Below are 22,375 nucleotides of genomic sequence, written 5' to 3'. Positions count from 1 at the left end.
CTGTTTGCATTTTTGAAGTTTTGTAAAGCCCCAGATTTGACTTGATCATGTCAGTGCATAGCAAGTTCACCACAGATCAGATCACACAAACTAGATAGCTACTACAGCTAGATAAAGATCTCCTAAATGCAACCAGATCAAAAAATAAACCTATTTCCTCTTTCCCCATAACTCTTCTTCCCACCTTTTTCTCCATTACTCTCGTTTCCACTGTCAGGTAGGCAGTGGGCCCCAGTGGAGTAAACACAGTAGGAAAACACCCTTTCATCAATAAGCTCACATACACATCTTTAATCTTTCTATAGAGTCCACATACACACTAAACAGAGACCCCTCTTTTCCTTCTGACATCCCACTCCACCCGACCCAACCCTGCATTCCTTTACACCCCCCCTTCCTCCTCCTCCACACACACACCTCCATCCGCACACACAACCCGAACAAGCCGCAATTGAGGGTTTAGTCTGGGAGGGGAAGAGGAGTAGGGGCTCGTGTTGTACAGTAACTCACCAGACAGATTTTCTACTGAACTGAACAAGCTGCAAAATCAACTTTGTGTGTGTCTGTGCGTGTGTGTGTCTGATGGTGGTGATGGGCTGAGGATGAAAGATTCAAGATGTTGTTCCTGGACAGCATGCCATCTGTGGGAATTGGCTATTTGGCTTATAAGAGAAGACACAACACACACACACACACATTTATGCAAACACACAAACAAACAGTACACACACAAACACACACACACAGGTTATGTAACCCGGTCTGCTTGGCATGCAGGACAAACACAAACATAAGCAGGTAGCTGGATGAGACTTACCTGCATCCATCAGTATTTGTGAACTATTTCCCAGCGCCATGAAATTCACTCATTTATCATCCTGTGTTTACATTTGATTAGAGTTTCACAGTAACAGAGGACTGTTGAGAAAAAGGCCTCAAATTTGCTTTAACTGACAAAAACGACAGTCGGCTATAATGCCAATTAAAATATCTATGACATAACATGTTATATGACACATGATACACTATTACCATCTTAGAGGCTCAGTTCCAATAAACTTTTGCTTTAACAAAATTCTTAGTTTGTCTGACCAACAATCTAAAAAATAATATTTTTAAATATTTAACCCACAATAATTTGCTGTGTGAATGATGTGTGGTATGTCTTTGTGTGGTATGTCTTTAGCCGAACAATTGTTCCATTAATCAATTATTCAAAAGGACAGAAAATTAATCGACAACAATTTTGATTAAAAATTATTTATGTAATTTTTTAAGCCAAAACACACAAGATGTACTGGCTCCAGCTACTCAAATGCTGGTTTGCTTAGTTTTCAATTATAGAAAATAGGAAGCCTTTGGATTTTGTCTATGGTTAGAGACAACAAGCAATTTGAGGAAATCACCATGGGCTCCTGGAAATTATAATGGCCTTTTTTTATATAAATATTTTCCGACATAAACTAAAGGTTTAATTGCAAAAATAATTGGCATATTAATCAATAAGGAAAAAAGCCTTAATAGCAGCCCCAGATTCATCAGTTATCAAATTGTTGCTGATTTATATAATTATTTTCAGCACTAATTCAATGGTTTTCTCATATTCAGCATTCACTCACAAAACATGTTAATGAGGTAACATTCACATATCAGTTCCTATCATTCCAAAGGCTTAGATTTTCTGTTTTCCCCTTTTGTCCTTGTCCATTCAGCTTCTGGTAGCAAAACAGAAATCTAATATTAAGACGAGGTGTATTTGCTTTCTTACTGAAAAAAGGAAATGTTCCTGTAAATCCTTTTTCACTGCCAACAGCCCAACCGCTGTAGGGTTCTCAATTTAGAGAATATTCATCACAATAGTGCTGCCAGACCCATAGAGTAAACGGAAACAAGTTTAAAACAAACAAATACCTCCATCTCCGCCACACTGTATGCCATTGGCCATTTTTATACATGACCACATTCAAATAATGCCACTTTTAGTGAATGTACTTAGTATCAACATGGTTAGGTGAGATATTTGATGGACCCCACTGTTTGTCTTCATTTTTAACCAACATTTGAATAGGCAAACTTATTTATTTTACCCAATAAATTGTTGTGCTTCCCAGCCACTCTCCCTCGTGTTCCTTCTTCTTCCAATCCCAACACAAGTCTATTTGTCTTATCATTTAAAAACAAACGAAAAATCAACACCCTAATGCTATTTGAACCAGAGGACTGGAGGATCTCCAAACCGTGTTTCGGTTTTGTCCCACAACCAACATTATTACTTTCAATCAGTTATATCAATAAACTCCATTACTTGACTGAATCCAAACAGTGCAAGGTTTTCTTTGACTTTTTTTCTCAGTCTGCGTGTGTGCGTGCATACTGTCACAGAGTTTGGAATGACTGCAAGGATTTCATGTTTGACCACATCCATAAATATTGAAACAAGTTCCCTTTCTTCAACTCTCAGAATACTAAGTAAATATTGACACGGCGGGATCGGGGTGCACTGAAGCATCCCATACCTGTACTTAAACACTGTCACATATGAACACATAAGCACACACACATGCTTACAGACAGACACACACACACACTCGTGCGCTCCAGCTGTGCTCTGAGCACTCTCTGTTCACACCAGGGAAGTCCTGGAAAAAGTCATTACAAACTTAAAACTACATGAAACTCTCCTCAGTAACACATGTAAGCTCACTGACACATGAATATGAGGAAATCTGAAAAGCGTGCACAACACTGAGAGACAGATACACAATGACACGCTTCAAATATATATAAAAAATAAATATAACTACAATCCAGAGGAAAAACTTGACTGTACTAAGTTTGAATAGTGCTCTCACTCTTGGGGTTTCATTCCTGAAATGAATGCGTTGTGTGTGTGTTTCTTCATGCAAGCAAGTTTGAGAAATTTCTGCACTGCAAATTAAGTTTTTATGTGTGTATTTGCGTGTGTGTGTGTTTATGCTGCACTCCTCCTGCCAACAGTAACAGCTCAGTAGCCAGTGAGCAGGAAGAGAGAGGTTCATTAAAAACCCAAATACAGCAGTTACATAACCAACAGTTCTGTTCATCCCAGAACCTCCTGTGCTACAACACACTCCTCCTTCATCCCCATCTTCTTCTCCCTCCCACGCCTGCTGGCAGAGCCCACCCATCATCCTTTCCTCCTCCCATAGCAACAGCTCATCTCAGCTCTCCTCCCTTGTTCCCAGACCAACACACTGCCTCACTCCTCCATCTCCCTCCTCCTTTAGCTGCTCCCTTGGTCCCTGCCACCTCCTCCTCGCTCTCATCAAACACTTCCTTCTCTCACTCCCACGTCATCCAAGCTTCACTTCAAACTTTACTTTTTATATACAGCAGGACTATGAACCAGGAATATTAACGAGAGTTAAAACAAGAAACTTTTTGTTTTACTTTGACTGCTGAGAGCAAAAATGACACATTGGTCCCAAATGTCTTTTCTAGTCTCAGGAAAATGCCTTCAGCTCTTTCAGAGGCGGAGTTTCATACAGGGATTTGGTTTCCGCTATCCCCTGCAACTGACTCGCATACTAAGAATAAACTCTGCAGAAAGTGCAGTAAATGTGTGAGCACAGCAGATGGCAACACAGATTAAGGATTTAGGCTGCGTCACTGATCGTCTGGGATACCTCTACCCCAGAAACAACTGTCATTCTTCTTCTCCATCGGATTAGAGACTGTCACATATCCCCCACCACCACCACCACAGAGGTCCCCCAGAGAAACAATAAGCTGTTTAATACATCATAGTATGCAGTTGTCTCACACAAAAGAACAGTGCCCTCTTGTGGCCTAACGGCTCATCTGAAATGAGTCATAAGCATCAAATCTCATGTCAATCAAAGGTTCCCAACACCTGGACTGTGGACCGTTACTGGGCCCTGGAACACTCGCAATATGGCCACAAGTAAACCATATGACAAAGCTGAATTTTGATTATATAACTGATGCTAGAATTTCCTAGAATTTCCTCTGGGATTAACACAGTATCTATCTATCCAATTGTGCAGTAATTATACTGAACTTTGGCCAGTCTGTTTGTTGCATTTATCCTAATCACTCTTTGTCATGTCCAGCAATACACTGACAACAATGTATATTATCAACTATAGCCAATCATAAGCGTACAGGATAACCTGTGTGTCATCACCACCTTTGCATCACTCAGCTGGACATGAAACCTGACCTCAGTGATCTTGAGAAGTCTATCTGTAATTTTATTTCTTTGTAAGTGACCTTATTTAAATATGAACCAAACTAAGTTAGGTTTCTGGGCAACACTTTTAATGTACAATATTTGTCAACAGTTATAACTTCAGTGAAGATATATTTTATATTATCAAAACTGTGTTTTATTGTAATATCAATCATTGTCTGTTTATATGCCATCTTGTCATGATGGCCACAGGAAGTGTTATAGTTGTTGACAAATACAGTGCATAAAAAACACTTATATCTGCATACAACATTACAGTGTATCTTAAACCTTTTATTAAATGTTTAGATACTGCTTATAAATGTTAAATAAGGGGACTTAAAATGAACGTGTGCAGTCTCTTTTCTGTCTCACTTTATCTCGCTGTCATTCTCTAAGTTGGTATCAGTGTTTATTTATGTGTTTGGAGGTGACCACTAAACAGTCAAAACGCTCATTTGTGAACGTGCATGCATATTCTGATGGGATATGGAGAACAGTTACCTTACCCCACCACCCCCAACCACCGTCCCTCCAGCCCACAACAAAAATGAAATAAAAAAAGTCAGCGGAGCAAAAAAGGTTGGGAATCCTTAATTGAAATCATGGCAAAGCAAATTAAATGCAGGAATAAAAGATTAACAGAACAGTGAGCATTTATTGCATCCCAGCTAAATGCAGCCCAACCTAGCCTGCTGACATTAATATTAATACTGATAGCATCCTAATGATTATGGAAATAGAGACTATAGAAAGTACAGAAACTTTCTCAGATACACGGGACATACTTACACAGATACTTTAAACACACACTCTCTCAGGCACCCACAAATATATGGTCAAAAATGTATGGGGGAGAAGTCACAGTGGAAGTGGCTGTGAATCTCTCGGGGGCTGTCATACTCAATCTTGACACAAGGGGGCACTGGAGAGCTTTCTGGAGAAGTAGGGCTGACCTGAGAAGGCAACAGGGATACAACCTTGGTTGGAGTGCTCTCTGCTCTGAGGTGTGAGGGCCGCAGGGTGGACACAGGTGGGAGGGAGGTGGTGCTGCTGCTGCTGCTGGTGGTGTGTGTCTGGGTGTGTGATGAGCGCTGGGAGTTTGCATGTGAGAGCCCGAGATCCCCCCGGGGATAGAATGAGGGTGGAGGCAGGGTGGTGGAGGAGGGTGGCTGGTGGTCTCGAGCAACCCCCAAGCTGGCAGGGTAAGTTGGAGGGCACTGAGTACGTTGATGCATGGTTGGCTGACTGTACATGCTTCCCCACGGGTATGACTGGTACGCTGTGATCCCACCTGAAAGGAAACACACACAGATCCAAATAGACATGTGACAACTGAGCTTTATTAGAGATAATTTAGCTGAAAATAATTCTCTTCCTATCATACATCTAAAAATGCTTACCTGCCCTACATACCTGTTTGTTTTGTTTTCTGTGCCCACCATAACTCCTCCTTTCTCTTTCTCATCCCTTATCTTTCATTAGCGTCCTGACATTGGCTGTGCCCCAGAGCTTGGCAGCTCTTCCTCAAAGCTTTCCCCACCCCACAGACATCATCCTGCTCCACCACTCTCATCTGCCAATCTTTACTCAAAAATTCATATTCAATTAACAGTTTTATTGGATTGTCTTGGTGTCAAGTGGCGAAGACATAAACCATATAACAGAAATTTTCCTTATTTCAGCCAGGGACCCTTTGTGCAATGTCACTTCCCTTTCTCTCCCTACGTTTACAGGTTAACTGTCCCTATTAATAAAAGGCAAAAACATCAAAATAAACAAACAACTATATTTGACTCTCAATTGATGGTGCGGTTCTTGCTCGTTACCTGACTGCAGCAGAGAAGCAAAGTGAGAATTATTCCAGAAAAAAAAGTCCTGTTCATTTTCTTTTCCAAGCCTTGGATGTTATGAAATCTCTGGGCTGATAGTGTACTAGAATTACCGCCTCGCGGTTGTATGCCTTTGCCAACCAGCCAAGTTGCAGGAAATATGATCATAATCTCGCCTTCCTGAGTTCCAGTGTTGAATAATGGCCAGAAGTTTTTTGGCATAACATTATGATGTCACAATGTAGTTGATCTTTGACCCTTTGGATATAAAATTTCATCACACATTTTATGCTAGTAGACATTTGTGTTATTGTGTCATAATAAGCTTATGAATTTGTCAGTTATGGCCAAAAACATGTTTTGTGAGGTCACACTGACCTTGACCTTTGACCTCTGACCACCAAATTCTAATCAGTTCATCCTTGAGTCCAAGTGAATGTTTGTTTTAGATGTGATGAAATGCTCCCTGGCATTCCTGATATATCGCAGTCACAAGAACATGATGTCACTGTGACCTTGGACTTTGACCTTTGCCGACAAAATCTGATCACTTCATCTTTGAGTTCAAGTGAACATTTGTGCCAAATCTCAAGAGATTCTCTCACGGCGGCCTTCAGATATCACATTCAAGAGGCCAAAAACTTGTTTTGTGAAGTCACCGTGACCTTGACCTTTGACCAACAAACCTCACTAGTTCATCTTGAGTCCAAGTGAATCTTTATGCCAAATTTGAAGAAATTCCCTCAGGACGTTACTGAGATATTGTGTTCATGTATATTGCGTTCCCTATACCCATATAAACCATTACGTCATTATGCCTCTGGCCCTGAGTGTCTAAGTTTAAATAATTACACATGTAATTATCATATAGGATTCCCATGTTGAGTAACATTACACTTATCATCAAAGAAAACCTTGAAATGGAAATTTACAGTTGTAAAAGTCATTCACAACTATGACTGAATGGGGTGACTTTAACATCAGAGACAGTGCAATCATTTATAATACCTCATGTAAATAATGTAGACAGATGGTCCTTTTTTATACACACGTCTTGTCACAAGTTGACAGAAAGAAGAAATTTTAGAGGTGCCTTTACAGGTTTATTTATGGAGTAAGGCAAGTTGTAAATTAAGTTTTACTATTTATTGGAATATCTTTTATTTATGGATATCCAGATAAATTACAATTTTATGTGTGGATATTTATTTTTTGGTTTATACTGTAATGATGTATGACTATGTTGTTTGATGTTTTGTAGCATTTTTTCCATTTTTGGGACCACTCACTTTCACATGTTAACCCCTTGACTGGTGTATTTTTTGGCTACATAAATAAATGAATCAAATCAAATCAAAGTGACTCACCATGATGCCCAGTGGACTGCAGCATTATTTGTCCAGCACTCTGGGACTGGAAGTAGGCGTGGCCTCCTGTGGAGTAGGTCACCACCCCAGTGGAGTTTCCTCCAGGGCCAAAGGTCAGGTAGGAGGTAGGGTTGGAATCTGGAGGGTTGGGGGTGAGGTAGGGGGAGGGAGTAAGGTAGGCCATGCGGGGTAGAGATGCCTGAGGTTGGTGCTGGGGCTGGCTGGTTGGGTAGGAGGTCTGGAGCTGGTAAGACAGACTGTTCTGTTGGTTGGACGTCAGGTAATCGAGCTTCTCCCCAAAGTCAAACAGAGAACTGGGGACAACACATAGAAGAGTTCAGTCACAAACACACATATTAAATATAAATTGTGTCACAACAGAGTTGCCTATATGGTCATAAACTGTAAACCTGCCAAGACACTTCCATATAACTGATCCAGTGCATCTGTCTTTTTATCGCTCTGTTCCAACACTAGGAGGCATGGAGTTTCCAAGTTGGTGTTCAGTGAAGGCTGAATACTGCACTCCTGGCAAAGCAGTGAATGGACTGTCAGAAATGACTATCAAGATCTTCATCCAAAAGGGGGCCCAACAGAAATTGATTGGGAACTTCTGAAATATATAATAATTATTTTGTAAATCACTTTGTAAATCACTAACTGTCATCAGAGCACCCTCTTAAAGGGTCAGTTCATCCGAATTACAGCAAGACTAAGACTCTCCAGCCATGCAATCAGTCTGTGAGGTTATAACTAGGCACAGTGGTACTTTGAGCTAAATGTTAAACATCTGCATGCAAACATGCTCACTGTAGCAGCACTAGCTTGTTGATGTTCAACAGGTTTGAACCTCCAAATTAAAATTCTGACCTGATGATGGCACCAAGCCACTAGCATAACTACAAACTCATTTATCACTTATATCTACACGAATCTAGCTGAGGTTTATGCCACCACACAAATACTGTGGAGATGAATGTATTTTGTGCTATAAGTTTTGAAAATTACATTTCACATCAAAAGCACAGTGTTTTCAATTACTAAGCAGAACACAATTTAAATAAAGGAAATATTATTTTTGTAATTCAAATAAAAATATGTAATTTTATAATTTGGGCAAACTGATCCTTTAAGTCTCTTTAATAGCAGGGCTGGGAAATGTATTTATATTCATTGTTTGTTTTAGCATTGGCTTGAATTGGGAGATTTTTTAGTGCTACGATACATAATTGTAGTCAAACAAACAAACATAATTTTGCACAAAGCAATTTCTAACTGAGATGATTCTCAGCATGATTTCTGAAATATTTCAGCATGCCAGATGAAACTGACTCCCCACCACCACAGGCACTGTGTGAGCCATCATTATATCAGTATTTCACAGGATCCCTGCTCGTGTCTGCAGTCTGTCCTCCTGTCATCTCTTGTACCCGATGTCCCTGTTCAAATCATCGTCTAGCATTCATGTCACAGTCTGCTGTGTGCTGAGCTGAACTGACCTGGTGTCCGTCTGCAGAGACTGGGTGTCACGATGGGCCAAGGTGGAGCCGCCCTCCAGAGCATCCAGAAACAGAGGCGGCGTGTGAGCTGGGGTGTTAAGGAGAGGTGGAGTGGGGTTGGAGGGATTGTACGTCGTTGTGAAAAGTGGGAGACTGGCTCGCCGCAGGGGGGGAGGGCTGTGCATAGGACGGGGGTGGTATTCTGTCAGCCCGCCCTGAGATGAAAGCTGGTGCTGGGCCCCATCTCTCACTCTGGATTGACCTTGGAGATGAAACACACAGATTAACAGAGATTAAAGAAATACTGTAGCTGGGTTTCTAGAGAGTTTTACTATTTCAACATGCAGCTTGAAGATCCACTGAGCAATGAGCTTGAACCTTGCTCAACTAAAATCACGTGTTTCTATGGCATCAAAATACAGCTCCTTTTATGAGCAGGAAAATACACCAAAGACTGATGACTGGTCCCACTACAAACTGTTTTTAAAGCCGCTTATTTCATTTTTGATAAAATGTTTAATTGTGCGAAAACAGATGATGAATATTTAAGGTGCCCTCACTTACAACTCTGAGGTAGCACATTCACTTAGCAGCAATTCAGACCAAAAGAAACCCAACTGTATTATTACACTGTGAAACAAGATTTTACAACCCTGTGAATTTATTCTTACTTGATCGCCAGGTAAACAATAAAAATATAGCATTCATGTTAAAAAGTCTGACAGGAATGTGTCATTGCAAATATAGGGACACGTGACGCATAGCAATTTGATGGATGAGACCACATTACATTTTAGTAAAATTGATTACTAGTTTTTTTGCTGAGGTCCAACCTTAGACTTTGTACAACAACAAAACAGTTAGATAGTGTTTGACAGTGTAAAAAACTGTAATTTTGTACTTTCTTTACCCTTCTGAACAAAGATTACTAAACCTCCAGCTATGAAGAAGGTGCCATGTTGCTGCTAGTGGATTGTACTGACATTCAAAAATTAAGATAATCTAGTTTGAGGTCATGATTTAGCAAAACTTGTATTTTCACACAAGAAAATAACAAATGTGTTGTGACTCTGGTTATGTCAGGGAAATAGCATAGTCCTGAGCCACCAAACTTATTTTGAGTCATAATTATGGAGGACAATAGCCTCATGCATTATGAGTGGTATGCCTGAATGTACGTGGATTTCTATACCTGGGCTGTTGAGGCTGGCCAGCAGGTTGTTGTAGGAGGGTGGGGTCTGGTTAGATAGGGTGGGGAAAGAGGGTGCCGCAGGGACAAGCTGGGGATGCTTGGTGGCAAAGTGACCAGGAAAAGAGGGTGCTCCCTTACTGAAAAAGAGAAAACATAACTAACATTAAGTCATGCATCAAATAGTATAATATCAAGTATTTTTGCATTATGTTAGAAAAAAAATCTCCTGAAAATGCCATAAGAACATATTGTAACTAAAAGGGAGTTTACTGACCTATTAGATGCCAACGTGGGCAGGGTGGGGTTGATTTGGTGATGTGGGGGGCTGCTGCTGCATCCAGCTCTACTCTGTCTGTGTTCAACCTTTGCTGTGATGGACCGCTCTACTTTCCTCCACTTAGCCCTGCGGTTCTGAAACCAAACCTGGGACACAGAACAGCAGATCATACAGATGAAGAAAGCGTGAACAGGAGAGAAAATAGAATTTGACAAAGAGATAAATAGAAGGTTAGTAGGGACAGAGTAGACTGCCAATTTATCAATGGAAAGGAGTAAAAAAGAAGATCAAAAGAGAAGGATGGCTGTCTAACCATAATTCTCTGAGGTGTGACGCCAACTGAAGCCGCAATGACTTTCCTTTTCTCTGCATCAGGATAGTGGTCCTCCTGGAACAGGGCCTCTAAATGCTCTAACTGATCTGCACGCATGCATACATGCAAACACACGCACATACACACACAAAGCATGTCAAGTATTTGCAAAGTCAAATCTGAACGCCCCAGGACAAACAGGCAATTCGGTTACCAGTACTGTAGAGTGTTCGTGTTTTCTTCTTTGGTGCAGGAGGCAGCAGGCAGCTGTCCACAGCCTCTAACCCTGGCAGCAGAGGGAAGCTGAGAGCCCGGCCTCTGCCCCTGGTGCTGTAGCGGATGGAGCGTCGGGTGGAGTAGACCTGGGTTATCTCCATCTACCATGAACCAGGCAAACATTACTTCTGCGTTGATCATCTCAGCCAAATTCAACCAGTTGAAATTTGTCTGTTTTACTGTGTTTTAACTTTAAAATTATGATTTTCTAATAGTCGAGTCAATAATCATATTTCTTTAAAGCTGAACACTAGTTTGGAGGAAGTAAAAAAGTGAGGTGAAGATCAAAAGTCACCATGGATGTTTGTCTGCCAAAACAGCCCTGATGTGTGCCAAGAGCTGCACAGTTGAATGTTTCAGCCCACAGAAGGCAATGCAACAATGACTTTTTGGAAATAGAAACTTGTTCAGATTTTCAAGGACCAAGTAATTAATTTCAGTATTGTCTGTGCGCCTCCAGTGTGTGACACTGATACTGTATGTTATACTCTAGGGCTGCAGGTTATAAGTATTTTTTTTAATTCATCTGCCATTATTTTCTAAATTGTTTGGTCAATTAAACATCACAAAATATAGAAAAATGTCCATTGCAATTTCCCAGAGGCCAAGGTACTGTCTTCAAATAGCTTATTTTGTCTGACAGTTTAATTTACTGTAATTAAGAAAAGAAAAAGCAGCATCTCACATTTGGGAAAGCTAGGACAATCTAATTGTGCTTGAAAAAAGGGATTAAACAATTAAATGGTAATCAAAAAGCTTATTATTACATTCCTGCCAATCAGTCAGATAATCGGCATCTATCCACCGTTCAAATAACAAGATGGACGTTGTAGCAAACCAAGCAGTTTTTCTGATTATAAGGTTTAAGTTTGCTTCTCTGCTTACTTTTATTTTGTAAAGAGTGCCCCTTAGGCCTGAAATCAAGGGAATTGAAATTTCTTGCTGTTGCTCAACCCATGACTTTATCTGTGATTACTTATGACTCAAAGCTTTCCTACAAAATATAGATTACTGACAAATTTCATGGTGTAGGTAACAGTATGTCATACTGCCAAATAATGATAAAATATAATCAGTTTTCCCCACTTCCACTCACATAGCAGCGCAAATAGATGAAATGATCTGCCACAGTCTGACATTATCAAATTCTGCGTGTGCTTGTTCAAATGCTTCAATGAGGCTCTATCGCCTACGAATATCACACTACATCACACACTGAGGCAAATATTTAAATCCGGGATGTTATTTTACAGCAGCATCATTAAAATTGCAGACGGTTGTAGGTGTGCATCATTTCATATGCACTACACTGTGATTAAACACAAGATATTAGTTATCATTAGAGACCTGGAGATCTTTACTAGAACATGCTTAAGTGTCTGACTTCATGCTCTTCAGCAAAACATTATCTAAACCCAAAGGACTTTATTCTATTGTCTTCCTAACATCCAAAAGTTTCACCGATCCACGTCTGTAAATAGGGAGAATAAAAAAATTTGAACAGCTCTCAATATAATGTCGTCCCGCACAACACTACTAACCTCAAGAATGAAAACATATTTGAGTTTATACGTCTGCCAACGTCAACAAAAACTGAACATAATAAACTTTGTAAAGGCTTGAAGCTACATAGCCACTACTAGCATAACACAACTGAATCTCTACCCCAACAGTCAGAGGTTACATTGCATTGTGGGTAATGCAGGCACCAGGTTTAGACAAGTTTTGTTTTAAAACTATCCATCATGAGATGCTATAGAAATGCAATGCTAACTCATCTATCCTATTCTATTCTCACCTCAAGAGGCGGTGGGCCTTGTTGGGGGAGACTGTGAGGCAGAAGGGGGCTGTGAGGCCTTTTTGCCCCGTGGGGCTGAGGAGGTGCAGGTTGATTCGGGACTGGGGGTTGTGCAGAGTACAGCAGCGGGATAGGAACTGGGGGACAATACGGCCCCACCCCCCCACAACCCAGGTAGATGGGGTCGGACAAGTCACAGCTGTTCATCAGTCCAAAGGGAGGCTCCGACAGAGCCCAGCTCTCCTCTGAGCTCATCGCTGATAACTCCTGTATCTGACTCTTCTTTTCCTCCTCAAACCTCTCACTGACTTCTTTTACTCCTCTCCTGTTTCTCACTCTTTCGCTTTGCTTCTTAGCTCGCCTCTTCCTGCTCTTTTTCTGCTCATCTTTCTCTTCTAAACTTTTTGTTTCTTTATTCTGTGGGTTATCCGAAATAGTTTTCCTGTTGTTTTCAGTCTCGTTGTCTTCCATCTGCACTTCCTGTACCTCCTCCACTTCCAGCCTACTCTCTGGCTTCACCTGCTCCTCCTCTTCTCCCTCTGTCACCATCACTTCCCTTTTGGACATTTTCTTTTCTTTCTCCTCCTCCTTCTCTGCACGATGTGTCTCCTCTCCCGCCTCTTCATCCTCCCTCTGATTAAACACTTCCTCCTCTCCTTCTCTCCTCCTCCTCATCCTCCATTGATCATTCTTTGTTTCCAGATCCTCCAGTTCCTCACACAGAAGGCTTGGACAGTCTGCAACAGAGTGAAGTGAGAGGTTGTTTATTTTTCTGCAGGTTCTGTGAAGCCTCGAACCATCGAGCCATCACTCCAAAACCAAAGTTTACTATCATTTACTATCATAGAAAAGCAGCAAAACATTCCATGGAATAAAAGGATTTTTGGCATTTTTGATTAAAAATTTATTTAAATGACCATCAAAATTGTTGTTGATTAATTTTTTGTCAACAAACTAACTGTTTCAGCTGTACTGTGAATGTAGTTAAAAAAAAGTACTGAAAATATAATGAAACAGGTCCTTGAATAAATAAAATGTGACAATTCTAAATAATAAAAACATTTTAGAGATTTCATGGGATACACACACCTCTGAATATCTAAGATCCTGGCTAAGGGCCATGTTTGCAACTATTTTCACACTCACTTATCTTTTAAGATATATTGTAACCTATTCTATTAGATTTTGTTTTAGATTTTTAGATTAGATTTTTGAATTAAAATCCCTGGAGTCCATAAATATTGATTCTTAAACCATAACCACTGCCTATATTGTAAGAAATAACTTGATCATGTTAGAGGAGTTATTCCTTTCATATTTCATGAGTCATGTTGTGACCTGCAGGTTGACTGAAACCTGATAAACGTCATCCTCTGGAGGAGCTGCAGCCTGCAGTGACTTAATTAGTGTCCCAGCTGTGCAGGCACCTCACCTGACCGTTAATTAACTCGGACCGGCTAGCTGCTGCTAACCCGGCTAACCTGTCCCCGTCTACAAACACCGGGTCGTGAATGTTAATAACGGAGTTTAAATTCTTAATTTGTCTCTGTGGATCCGAGCAGCACGGGGAGCTGCACCTCGCAGGAAAGATTATGAGCTTTAAATACACCCAGAAAGTTTTAAAAGTCTTTCAAAGCTGAAATGATAAAGACGTTCACTTGTATGTCTTTGGTCGAAGGTGTCAATTGCCAGTACATGATTACAGCAGTTTGCCTCAATTAAATGGCCTTACCGAAATCTTCAGCTGAATCACAGTCTTCATCCATATTAGCGCCTCACACCAGCGTCAAAACCAATAAACGTGTACTAATAATCAATTAAGCCGCGCAGGGTCACGAAGCGAATTGCTCCCGGACTGGAAGCTAATGAGGTTGATTGATTGATTACCTACCCCAGCAGTGTGACGGAGAATTATCGCGTTGAAATGAACCAGCCAATCAGCGACCAGAACAGGTCCTCACCAAACCTGATACAATCAGCAGAGATAAATACAAACAATATTTGTACCCCAAGTGCCATTAGTTTGGAAAGAGCAATTGTTTGATTTACTGACTATGTCTTGAATTCTGACTCTGTGTTTTAACAAATTTGATATTTTGACCCTAATTTATATATATATATATATATATATATATATATATTTCACGAATCAACAATTACGAGCAAGAAATCAACCTGAATGTGCCACAAATAACTTATACAATACCTAAGATTTACATGGTTCGCATTTAATTTATTTTTGTTTTATCACCCTAATCCCCCTTACATGTTCATATACACAGGTGAGGCCTATAACATGACATGAAAAATAAAATATGTAGTGTAGTACACAGTGCATCTATACTCAGTGATAAAACTAAATGATCTCTCCATAACTTCCATAGTGTCACAACAATATGCAACACTGATGGTGTGAATGATATCTGTAGTATCTTCCTAAAACTGACAATTGTATTTCAACAGCTATTTTCATGGGACCGGGCATCTAAAATGAAAAAAAAATGTGTGTAGGCTATAATTGAAAACGATCATACTCCTGTGAATCAAATCACCATAAAATTATATTATAGGTTATTAAAAACAAGATTATTGTGAAACTTGAGCTCTTAAACGCATTTTAATATGTATTGGGTTTTCACTGAAGGTTGACTTAACTGTTGAACATAGTCAGGAATTCATTCATTCAATTTCTTTAATACTTACATTTATATGTCCTGAAATCTAAATTCAATCATATAAACACCAGAAACCCAAAGGAAGGGTTTATTGGCTGAAGAGCATCAAGAACTTAGCTGACGACCCCTAAAAACAAAGCAATGTCTGCTTTCAACCCATTATCACCAGTTGTCACCACCAAAAGCCCAAAATGTACCAACTGACACGTTTAATAAAATAAAGCATACACATATAACAGCTCCCAATCCTAATTACCGCGTGTCGGGTGTGAAAATTCAAGGTTAAATTCAGGTTCTTGGTCAGTTTTTCTTAACTGCAGTTGTTCCTCCGTTACCCACCAGATGGGGTACTGGCTGGACCCCAGACACGTAAACCAGCTCCTGTCTACCCCAACGCAAGGGTAGAGCCTTCATTCTTCTGTTCTACCCCTCCCTAACAGAAGTCAATTCACACGCAACCCCCCTTCATCCTCTGTGTAAAGGCAAGATTTCCATATCAGCAGCCCTCTACCCAAGGCCAGGACAGCTTGTTGTCTTCTCTGGATCAAGGGAAGGCCATCTGCAGACCCATTAGTACTTCTCCACTTCAACTGACTTTGGTCTCATCTGGTATGATGCTAAGAATGTAAACTAAAGACCAATTTAGAATAATGCCCTTTCCTGTGTGTTCACAAATCCCCAATGTCAGTTTATCTAATTATTTCATAAGTACATTTTTATGTGATGACTTAAGAATTATAACATCTCAGACTGTTTCTCCCATGAGGGTTTACTGAGTTCAGCAAGTGCAAATGGGGTGTTAAGAGGCTGTGATCATACTTATAGCCACATACACAGTAGCTCTGTCAGATGTAGTATCGAGGCATACAGGGTTGCGTGTAATGTCAGTGGGTTAGAAATGGTATGTAGGCCACGCTAAGGCCGGTGTGTGATAACAGCGGAGCGAGACTTCATGTCTACATGTGAGTTCTTTTGAATGTGCGTTACTAAAATATATTTCCAATCTGAGGAGCCTGTTTTATCCACCGGTTTGACCAAACACTGCTGAGTCCTGAGCGACCCAATGAACAAAACCTGGGACTCAGAGAAGAGTCTCAGTACAGACCAAGAATTTAAAGAGTCAGTTTGCTCAAGAAACATATTGGCCATGCAGATAATTTGTCCAGGTTTTGAGATATGTATCTCTGAGATTTCTTCCTCCACAGCGGCGAAATGGAGACGAATAGAATTTAATTTATAATGCTCACAGCATTGAAAAATTACATTTAAATAATTCAACAGTAGTGTGTCTTTCCAGCAACAATGTCCTGGTTACTTTGGATAATCCAAAAACCACAATGACAGTTTTGCAGTACTCTCTACCAAGAGAAGTTGTAATGTTGATAGTCTGTTCTCTGGATTAAAACATGTTTTATTGTTGAGGTGCAGACACGAATTGGATTGATGTGAAAGCAGAAATGTCAGAGACAGACATCTTAAAATTGGACATATACATAAAGAAATTAACTGCACCTCTACATACAACTAGAGGATACTGAGAAAATATATTTTTTGTATTTTGAGTGAACCAACTTTTTAAATCAATGGCTTCACATTAATCCACGTAGAAATTAACTGTAGTTTTAATTAGGGGGTGGTGAGAGTGCAGTTAATGAAGTCAAATCAATGGCGCGTAACTAAAATATTACTCATTCAGAATCAAGAGTAGTTGTGAGTTTTACAAGTAGGCTACCTGGTATAACTGGTGATAGTGAAAAGGTCAACAGGGTATTCTGGCAATATTTTGATTTGATTTGATTACATGCTACAGAAAAGCTTCTTTTTTCACAGTTTGCTTTATGATTGAAAAGAGCTTCCTAAACTTCAGCATTCTTGTGATTGGGCCATTTTAGTATAATTGTCACTCACTGTGTCATTCCTGCCATTTTTAAAGTCCTTCCATCAATTATATATACTTGCTTATCCTTAGGCAGGGTCACAGGGGGCTGGAGCGTGTCCCAGCAGAAATCAGGGAAGACCTGGAGAGGTCATCAGTCTATCACAGGGCTGACACATACAGTAATAACCACACTTACAATCAAACCTAAGGGCAATTCAGAGTTGCCAGTTAACCCAAACTGAACTGTGTTTAAGAAGAAACCAGAGCAAATCATGCAAACTCCTCACTGACAGGCCCAGTTCAAACCCAGGACCTTCTTGCTACAATGCTTCATCAAAAGGTAAAGGTGGAATTGCTGATCTTGGAAGACACTAAACTAAGTGTTTATATATGAAAAAACTGCAAAATTATATCAATGAACAAAGCTGGATTACCTTGGCCCTCACAGGCAGGTTCACTGCGTGTTAACTGGTTTTGATTATTTGATAAATGTTACATTTGTTACAGGGTATTAGCACCACTAAAGTACAATATAGACTTAAGTGGGCTCTGCATTGCCCTAATATTTTAGCCCAACTTTGTCGGGACAACCCTGCTTCAAAAATCAGCATTCTTTTAGTTCATATCATCCTCACAGGGCACACATTTTAAATCAAGTTGTGTTTAATCTAATTTGAGCTGTAGCTGCAGGTGACATCAATAGGAGATGGAGTAGTTGTAATAAGATACGTTCCACTGCTGGTGATAATAATGGGGAAAAAAACGTGTTAAACAAAGTGCATATTGGGAGTGTCATGTGACTGTTCTTCAATTTTTGGGTTATTGATCAAACCAAACTAAGTTAGTCTTTTGCTATTTGCTATTTTCATACTTAAAAAAGACAAGAGGAGAGATTTACCCAATCAGGTTTTTTATTTGGAACAGAGTGGCAGATTAGTGACAGGGCGGTGGCGTGGAGGATCTGCCTCCTCTCGCTCACTCAGCCAATGACAGAAACTCAGCCTTAAAAAAATGCAAATGTATAAAAACAGGAATGGGAACAGCAAACATAGAGTAGTGTAGCCTCCATTAGGCTTCATTCGCACACACTTGCACACGCATACCTACACTTACACACATACAAATTCACCCTCTCTCTATCTCTCTCTCTCCCTTACTCGCACACACACATCTTATTTGGCTACGCAGGCTTATATGGGTACAAACGCACATGTTTACACTTTGACAGTCACTTTAGAAAAGACAGTACATGTTAAGATCATTCCTGCCTGTGAGAAAGTGGCGTGCTGCCTGTCTGTCTGTCTGTCCTGTGACAGAGAGACAGACAGACAGAGTCAGACAGACAGACAGACAGTGAAAAGACACAGTCAGTGTGTGTGAAAGCCACTGTGAGGGACCAGCTGCCCCACATTCAGCAGTGAACAGACTAAACACACGCAGACACACACATCGACAGGCTAGTCAGTGTACACAAGAGTCTGCTGTGAAATACCAAGGTGAAGCACTCAGACACACACACACACACACACACACACACACACACACACACACACACATACACACAGGTGGCGGGTTTAGATGAGGTTTAGAGACACACACACATACATACATACATATTCTCACACACTAGCGAGGGGGCAGGCGACGTACACACACACACAGGAGTGGAAGAGGTGTGTTACCTGTCTGTGGAAGAGCGTGAGAACTGCTGGAGTAGGTAAACACACACTCAACCACAGTACATTCCAACTTTGACTCACCCCTCTTTTTCTTTGAAACATACACACAGACAAAAACACACAGACAGGCATCCACACACACCCAGACTAGTATAGTTTTGACTCCCATGCATTTTTGTTCTACAGTACTGAGTATAATAGAAGCTACTAGCCCAGACGCACTGGTGTGGTTATTGTTACAATCTCTTAGATAGAAGCACAGCCCTCCTGTCTCCTCACATTCCCCTTCCCAAACCGAATCCTAAGCCTATTACCCCTACCCCAAAATGGTCCCGCAGGTTAAAGTTGAGACCATAAGCACTGATTCAAAGTCCTTTCATAACCGACGCTTTAAATTATGATATAAGTTATAATTTTGACTGAATTAGTGCATGTGGGAGCAACTTCCTGCACAGATTCACACTTCCTGTGTCTTCAATAAAGCCCCTCACGCTTCCCAGAGGCCCCTCCCATCCCCAAACAGAGAGCCAATGATGGAAGAAAAACAAAGTGAGGCATGCAAAGGATGTGTGGGTGGGGGATAGCAGATGATGTGATGTTGGGTGGGGGGGAGGGTGGAGGTGAGGGTGGGAGTATCGGATGAAATGATGATTGGACACATAGTTGTGCTTTTACACAAACAGACCAAACTCTAAACCAACCAGCAACTGATCGATAACTAATCAATAACATATTGAAACCACCTGATCTCACTCGTATCAAAAGTGATGACTATCACAATGATGATGATGACGATGATGATGATGACGACGATGATGGGATTGATATGTGTTTGGATGATATGATCTACAGTATATTTAAAGTCCATGTGGTGTGTTTAAATGCACAGAAAGCATATCTCTGTATGTGTGTGTGTGTGTGTGTGTGTGTGTGTGTTTGTGTGTGTGTGTGTGTGTGTGTGCATGTGGTTGATGAGAGCACAGCTCATCTAAAGTGATGACAGATGTGATGAATAAAAACTCTTCATGATCATGCAGATGGTTAGTGATGCCAGAAAGGATACAATATTTACATATAAACTTTTTTAAACTGCTAAATACACATCCTCCTGCTTAAGTATTATTATTATTATTACGGTATTATTATTATTGTTCACCATCCAGCCCAAAACATTGATATATTATTGATTATTATTACTATCCGTAACTAGTCTTTGTACAGCTTAGAGGAGCAGACGGGCCGCGGAGCAAACTTCGATGCGACCAGCCAGTGTTTCCACAGCGGCTCCTCGACGCTGTGGAACACGCCGAAGGTTGAGCACCGTTTTCTGGTTGGCCGAGCACAGAGAGAGAGGTCAGAGCCACCTTCAAGCAGATACAAGTGTGTGTGTATGCATGTGTGTGTGTAAGCATGTGTTTATATGTGGCTGTATGGATGTGCGTTTGCGTGTCTTTGAGCACCAGAGGGATGGAAGGCACAAAAGAGACCTTTCCTCTCACCTTTGACTCTGGGCTCTGTGCGGCCAACCAGACGCTCTGTGTATTTTTGGGGCGGGGGGGGGGGGTGAGGGGCAGAGTCAAGCCAAACGCTCTTTTTTTCTTTTGTGTCTCGCTCAGCTCGCTCCACCCCTCTCCTCTCCTCTTTCTTTTAAGCCTTTTCATTCGCTCCATAAAAACAGAAGAGGAACTTTTTTTGTGTGTTGGAAAACACAGGTTAAGCGCTTGTGTTTTGTTTTGTTTTTCTACAAAATAATCATATTATTACATACAGAACAAGAGAATCTGTAGAATATTAATAACAACATTTACTTTAAAAACATCTTGTGTGTATGTGTTATTTTTTCAGAATATATTTGGATTTTTTTTTTTTTTTGTCCTCTTTTTCGTTTTCATTGAAAAGAAAGTTCCAAGTCCGCAGAGAGAAAGGCGCTCTCAAGTGTTTTGGAGACGAGTGGAGAGAAGGATGAGGAGAGGCGAGCAGATGAGGGGGGAGCGACGAAGAAGAGGAGGAAGAGGAGGAGGACGGGGGCTTAGAGTATCTTTCTCTCTTCTGTCTCTCCATCTTTCTCTCTCCCTCGGTGTGCGGTGTCTCTCTGGCGTACGAGTGTTATGCGTAAAACTCTTCCTGCTTGTCTGGTTTCTGGTAAGTGACGGTGGCCTGTTTGGGTTCCTCCAGCGTGTAGCTGCCCTCATCCTTCTTCTTCATCCTGTACACCAGCAGCATCACCAGGAAGGCGGCGAACAAGGCGCCTACCACGCCTCCAACTATCACCGCTGAAGAAAGACAGAAAAACAGGGTAGATATCTTAAAACCTTTCCAGAACATAACAGTCTAGATCCTACAAACACACAGAAATACACATAAACAAACACTAAAACACCATTAGAGGCACTTTTACATCCTGCAGTGGACTACAGACTACAAACATGCGCTGCTTTACAAACACCCTTAGTCTGAAAGCAAAGCAAAGCTACCACAGCATCACTATCACCTGGCTGCTAAGTGAAGCTTGATGAGCCTGAATGTGCCAACATACGTTCTGTGTTGCCAACAGTTTTGTGCTAAATTGCAGCCCTGCAGTGCTACGTAGTAGTTTAGCCTGATGGGGCTGCTGTAACCAATCCACAGCAGCTGCATTCTCCCACTTTCCACTGCACACATCGCTAATGAACTCTTACTGTGAGCGATAGATTAATGTGTGGTTATCAAATGGAAAAAAAATTTCCCTCGTTAAAGTAATTGGTATCGATGCCAAAACGGAGAACAAACTGTTATTTTCCTAAATGCTTGAGGAACAATTTGTTTCCATTCACTACGTGGGAGGTGTTCACTGTGTTTATCCCATTACTGCCAATATCAGAATACACTAGCTGGGCTATTTAAAATATTATAACCACCACGCTCTGTCAGAACTGCAAAAGTAATGAACCTTTTTGACACACCATTTCATCCACTTGAACCTTTTTAAAAAGGAGGCATATTCTTTTTGTCGGATAAAGCAGTTTTTGCCTTATACTTGGCATAAATATGTACATTTCCCATCTCTGATTTCACTGAGGAAGACATTTGTAATGTTGGACATGAGAAACTGCTCAAGTGGGGGCAGTGTCCATCCATCAGTCCTCCACTTTGGTCCAGGCTTTAATGTCCTGACAACTATTGGATGGACGGCCATTAATGCCCCTGTTCAGCATGAGTCGCACAAACCTTGATGAGCTCATTACTTTTCGCTTAACATCATGAACATCAAGACAAAAAATTTAATTGGTCTAGTTCTTTGGTTTATGATCAAAACCAATGACATCAGCCTCAGCTTTACTTTGTGTTTAGTGCTAATTAGCAGTTGTTGGCATGCTA

General features: G+C 40.8%; 2 protein-coding genes across 2 annotated transcripts in view; both read right to left on the bottom strand.

Annotated features, from left to right (window-relative positions):
• Positions 1-3,762: 3,762 nt before the first annotated feature.
• On the bottom strand, positions 3,763-14,658 carry LOC130183864 (uncharacterized). Its single transcript, XM_056399596.1, has 9 exons — positions 14,518-14,658; positions 12,786-13,522; positions 10,926-11,088; positions 10,712-10,818; positions 10,396-10,544; positions 10,122-10,258; positions 8,930-9,191; positions 7,431-7,744; positions 3,763-5,525 (listed from the first exon to the last, which is right to left on the bottom strand). The coding sequence occupies exons 1-9, from the start codon at positions 14,549-14,551 to the stop codon at positions 5,071-5,073; spliced, it is 2,358 nt and encodes a 785-aa protein (XP_056255571.1). The 5' UTR covers positions 14,552-14,658; the 3' UTR covers positions 3,763-5,070.
• A 3,570-nt stretch (positions 14,659-18,228) lies between these two features.
• sdc3 (syndecan 3) overlaps positions 18,229-22,375 on the bottom strand; it is a 40,959-nt gene continuing 36,812 nt past the window's right edge. Inside the window, exon 5 of the mRNA XM_056399109.1 lies at positions 18,229-21,291. Coding sequence (XP_056255084.1) covers positions 21,125-21,291 — 167 coding nt within the window. The 3' untranslated portion in view covers positions 18,229-21,124. The remainder of the gene's footprint in view (positions 21,292-22,375) is intronic.

Source organism: Seriola aureovittata, chromosome 16 (genome assembly GCF_021018895.1).
Source record: "Seriola aureovittata isolate HTS-2021-v1 ecotype China chromosome 16, ASM2101889v1, whole genome shotgun sequence".
Classification (NCBI taxonomy): domain Eukaryota; kingdom Metazoa; phylum Chordata; class Actinopteri; order Carangiformes; family Carangidae; genus Seriola; species Seriola aureovittata.
The sequence above is the reverse complement of the archived record's forward strand: the minus strand, read 5'-3'. Positions and strand labels throughout refer to the sequence as shown.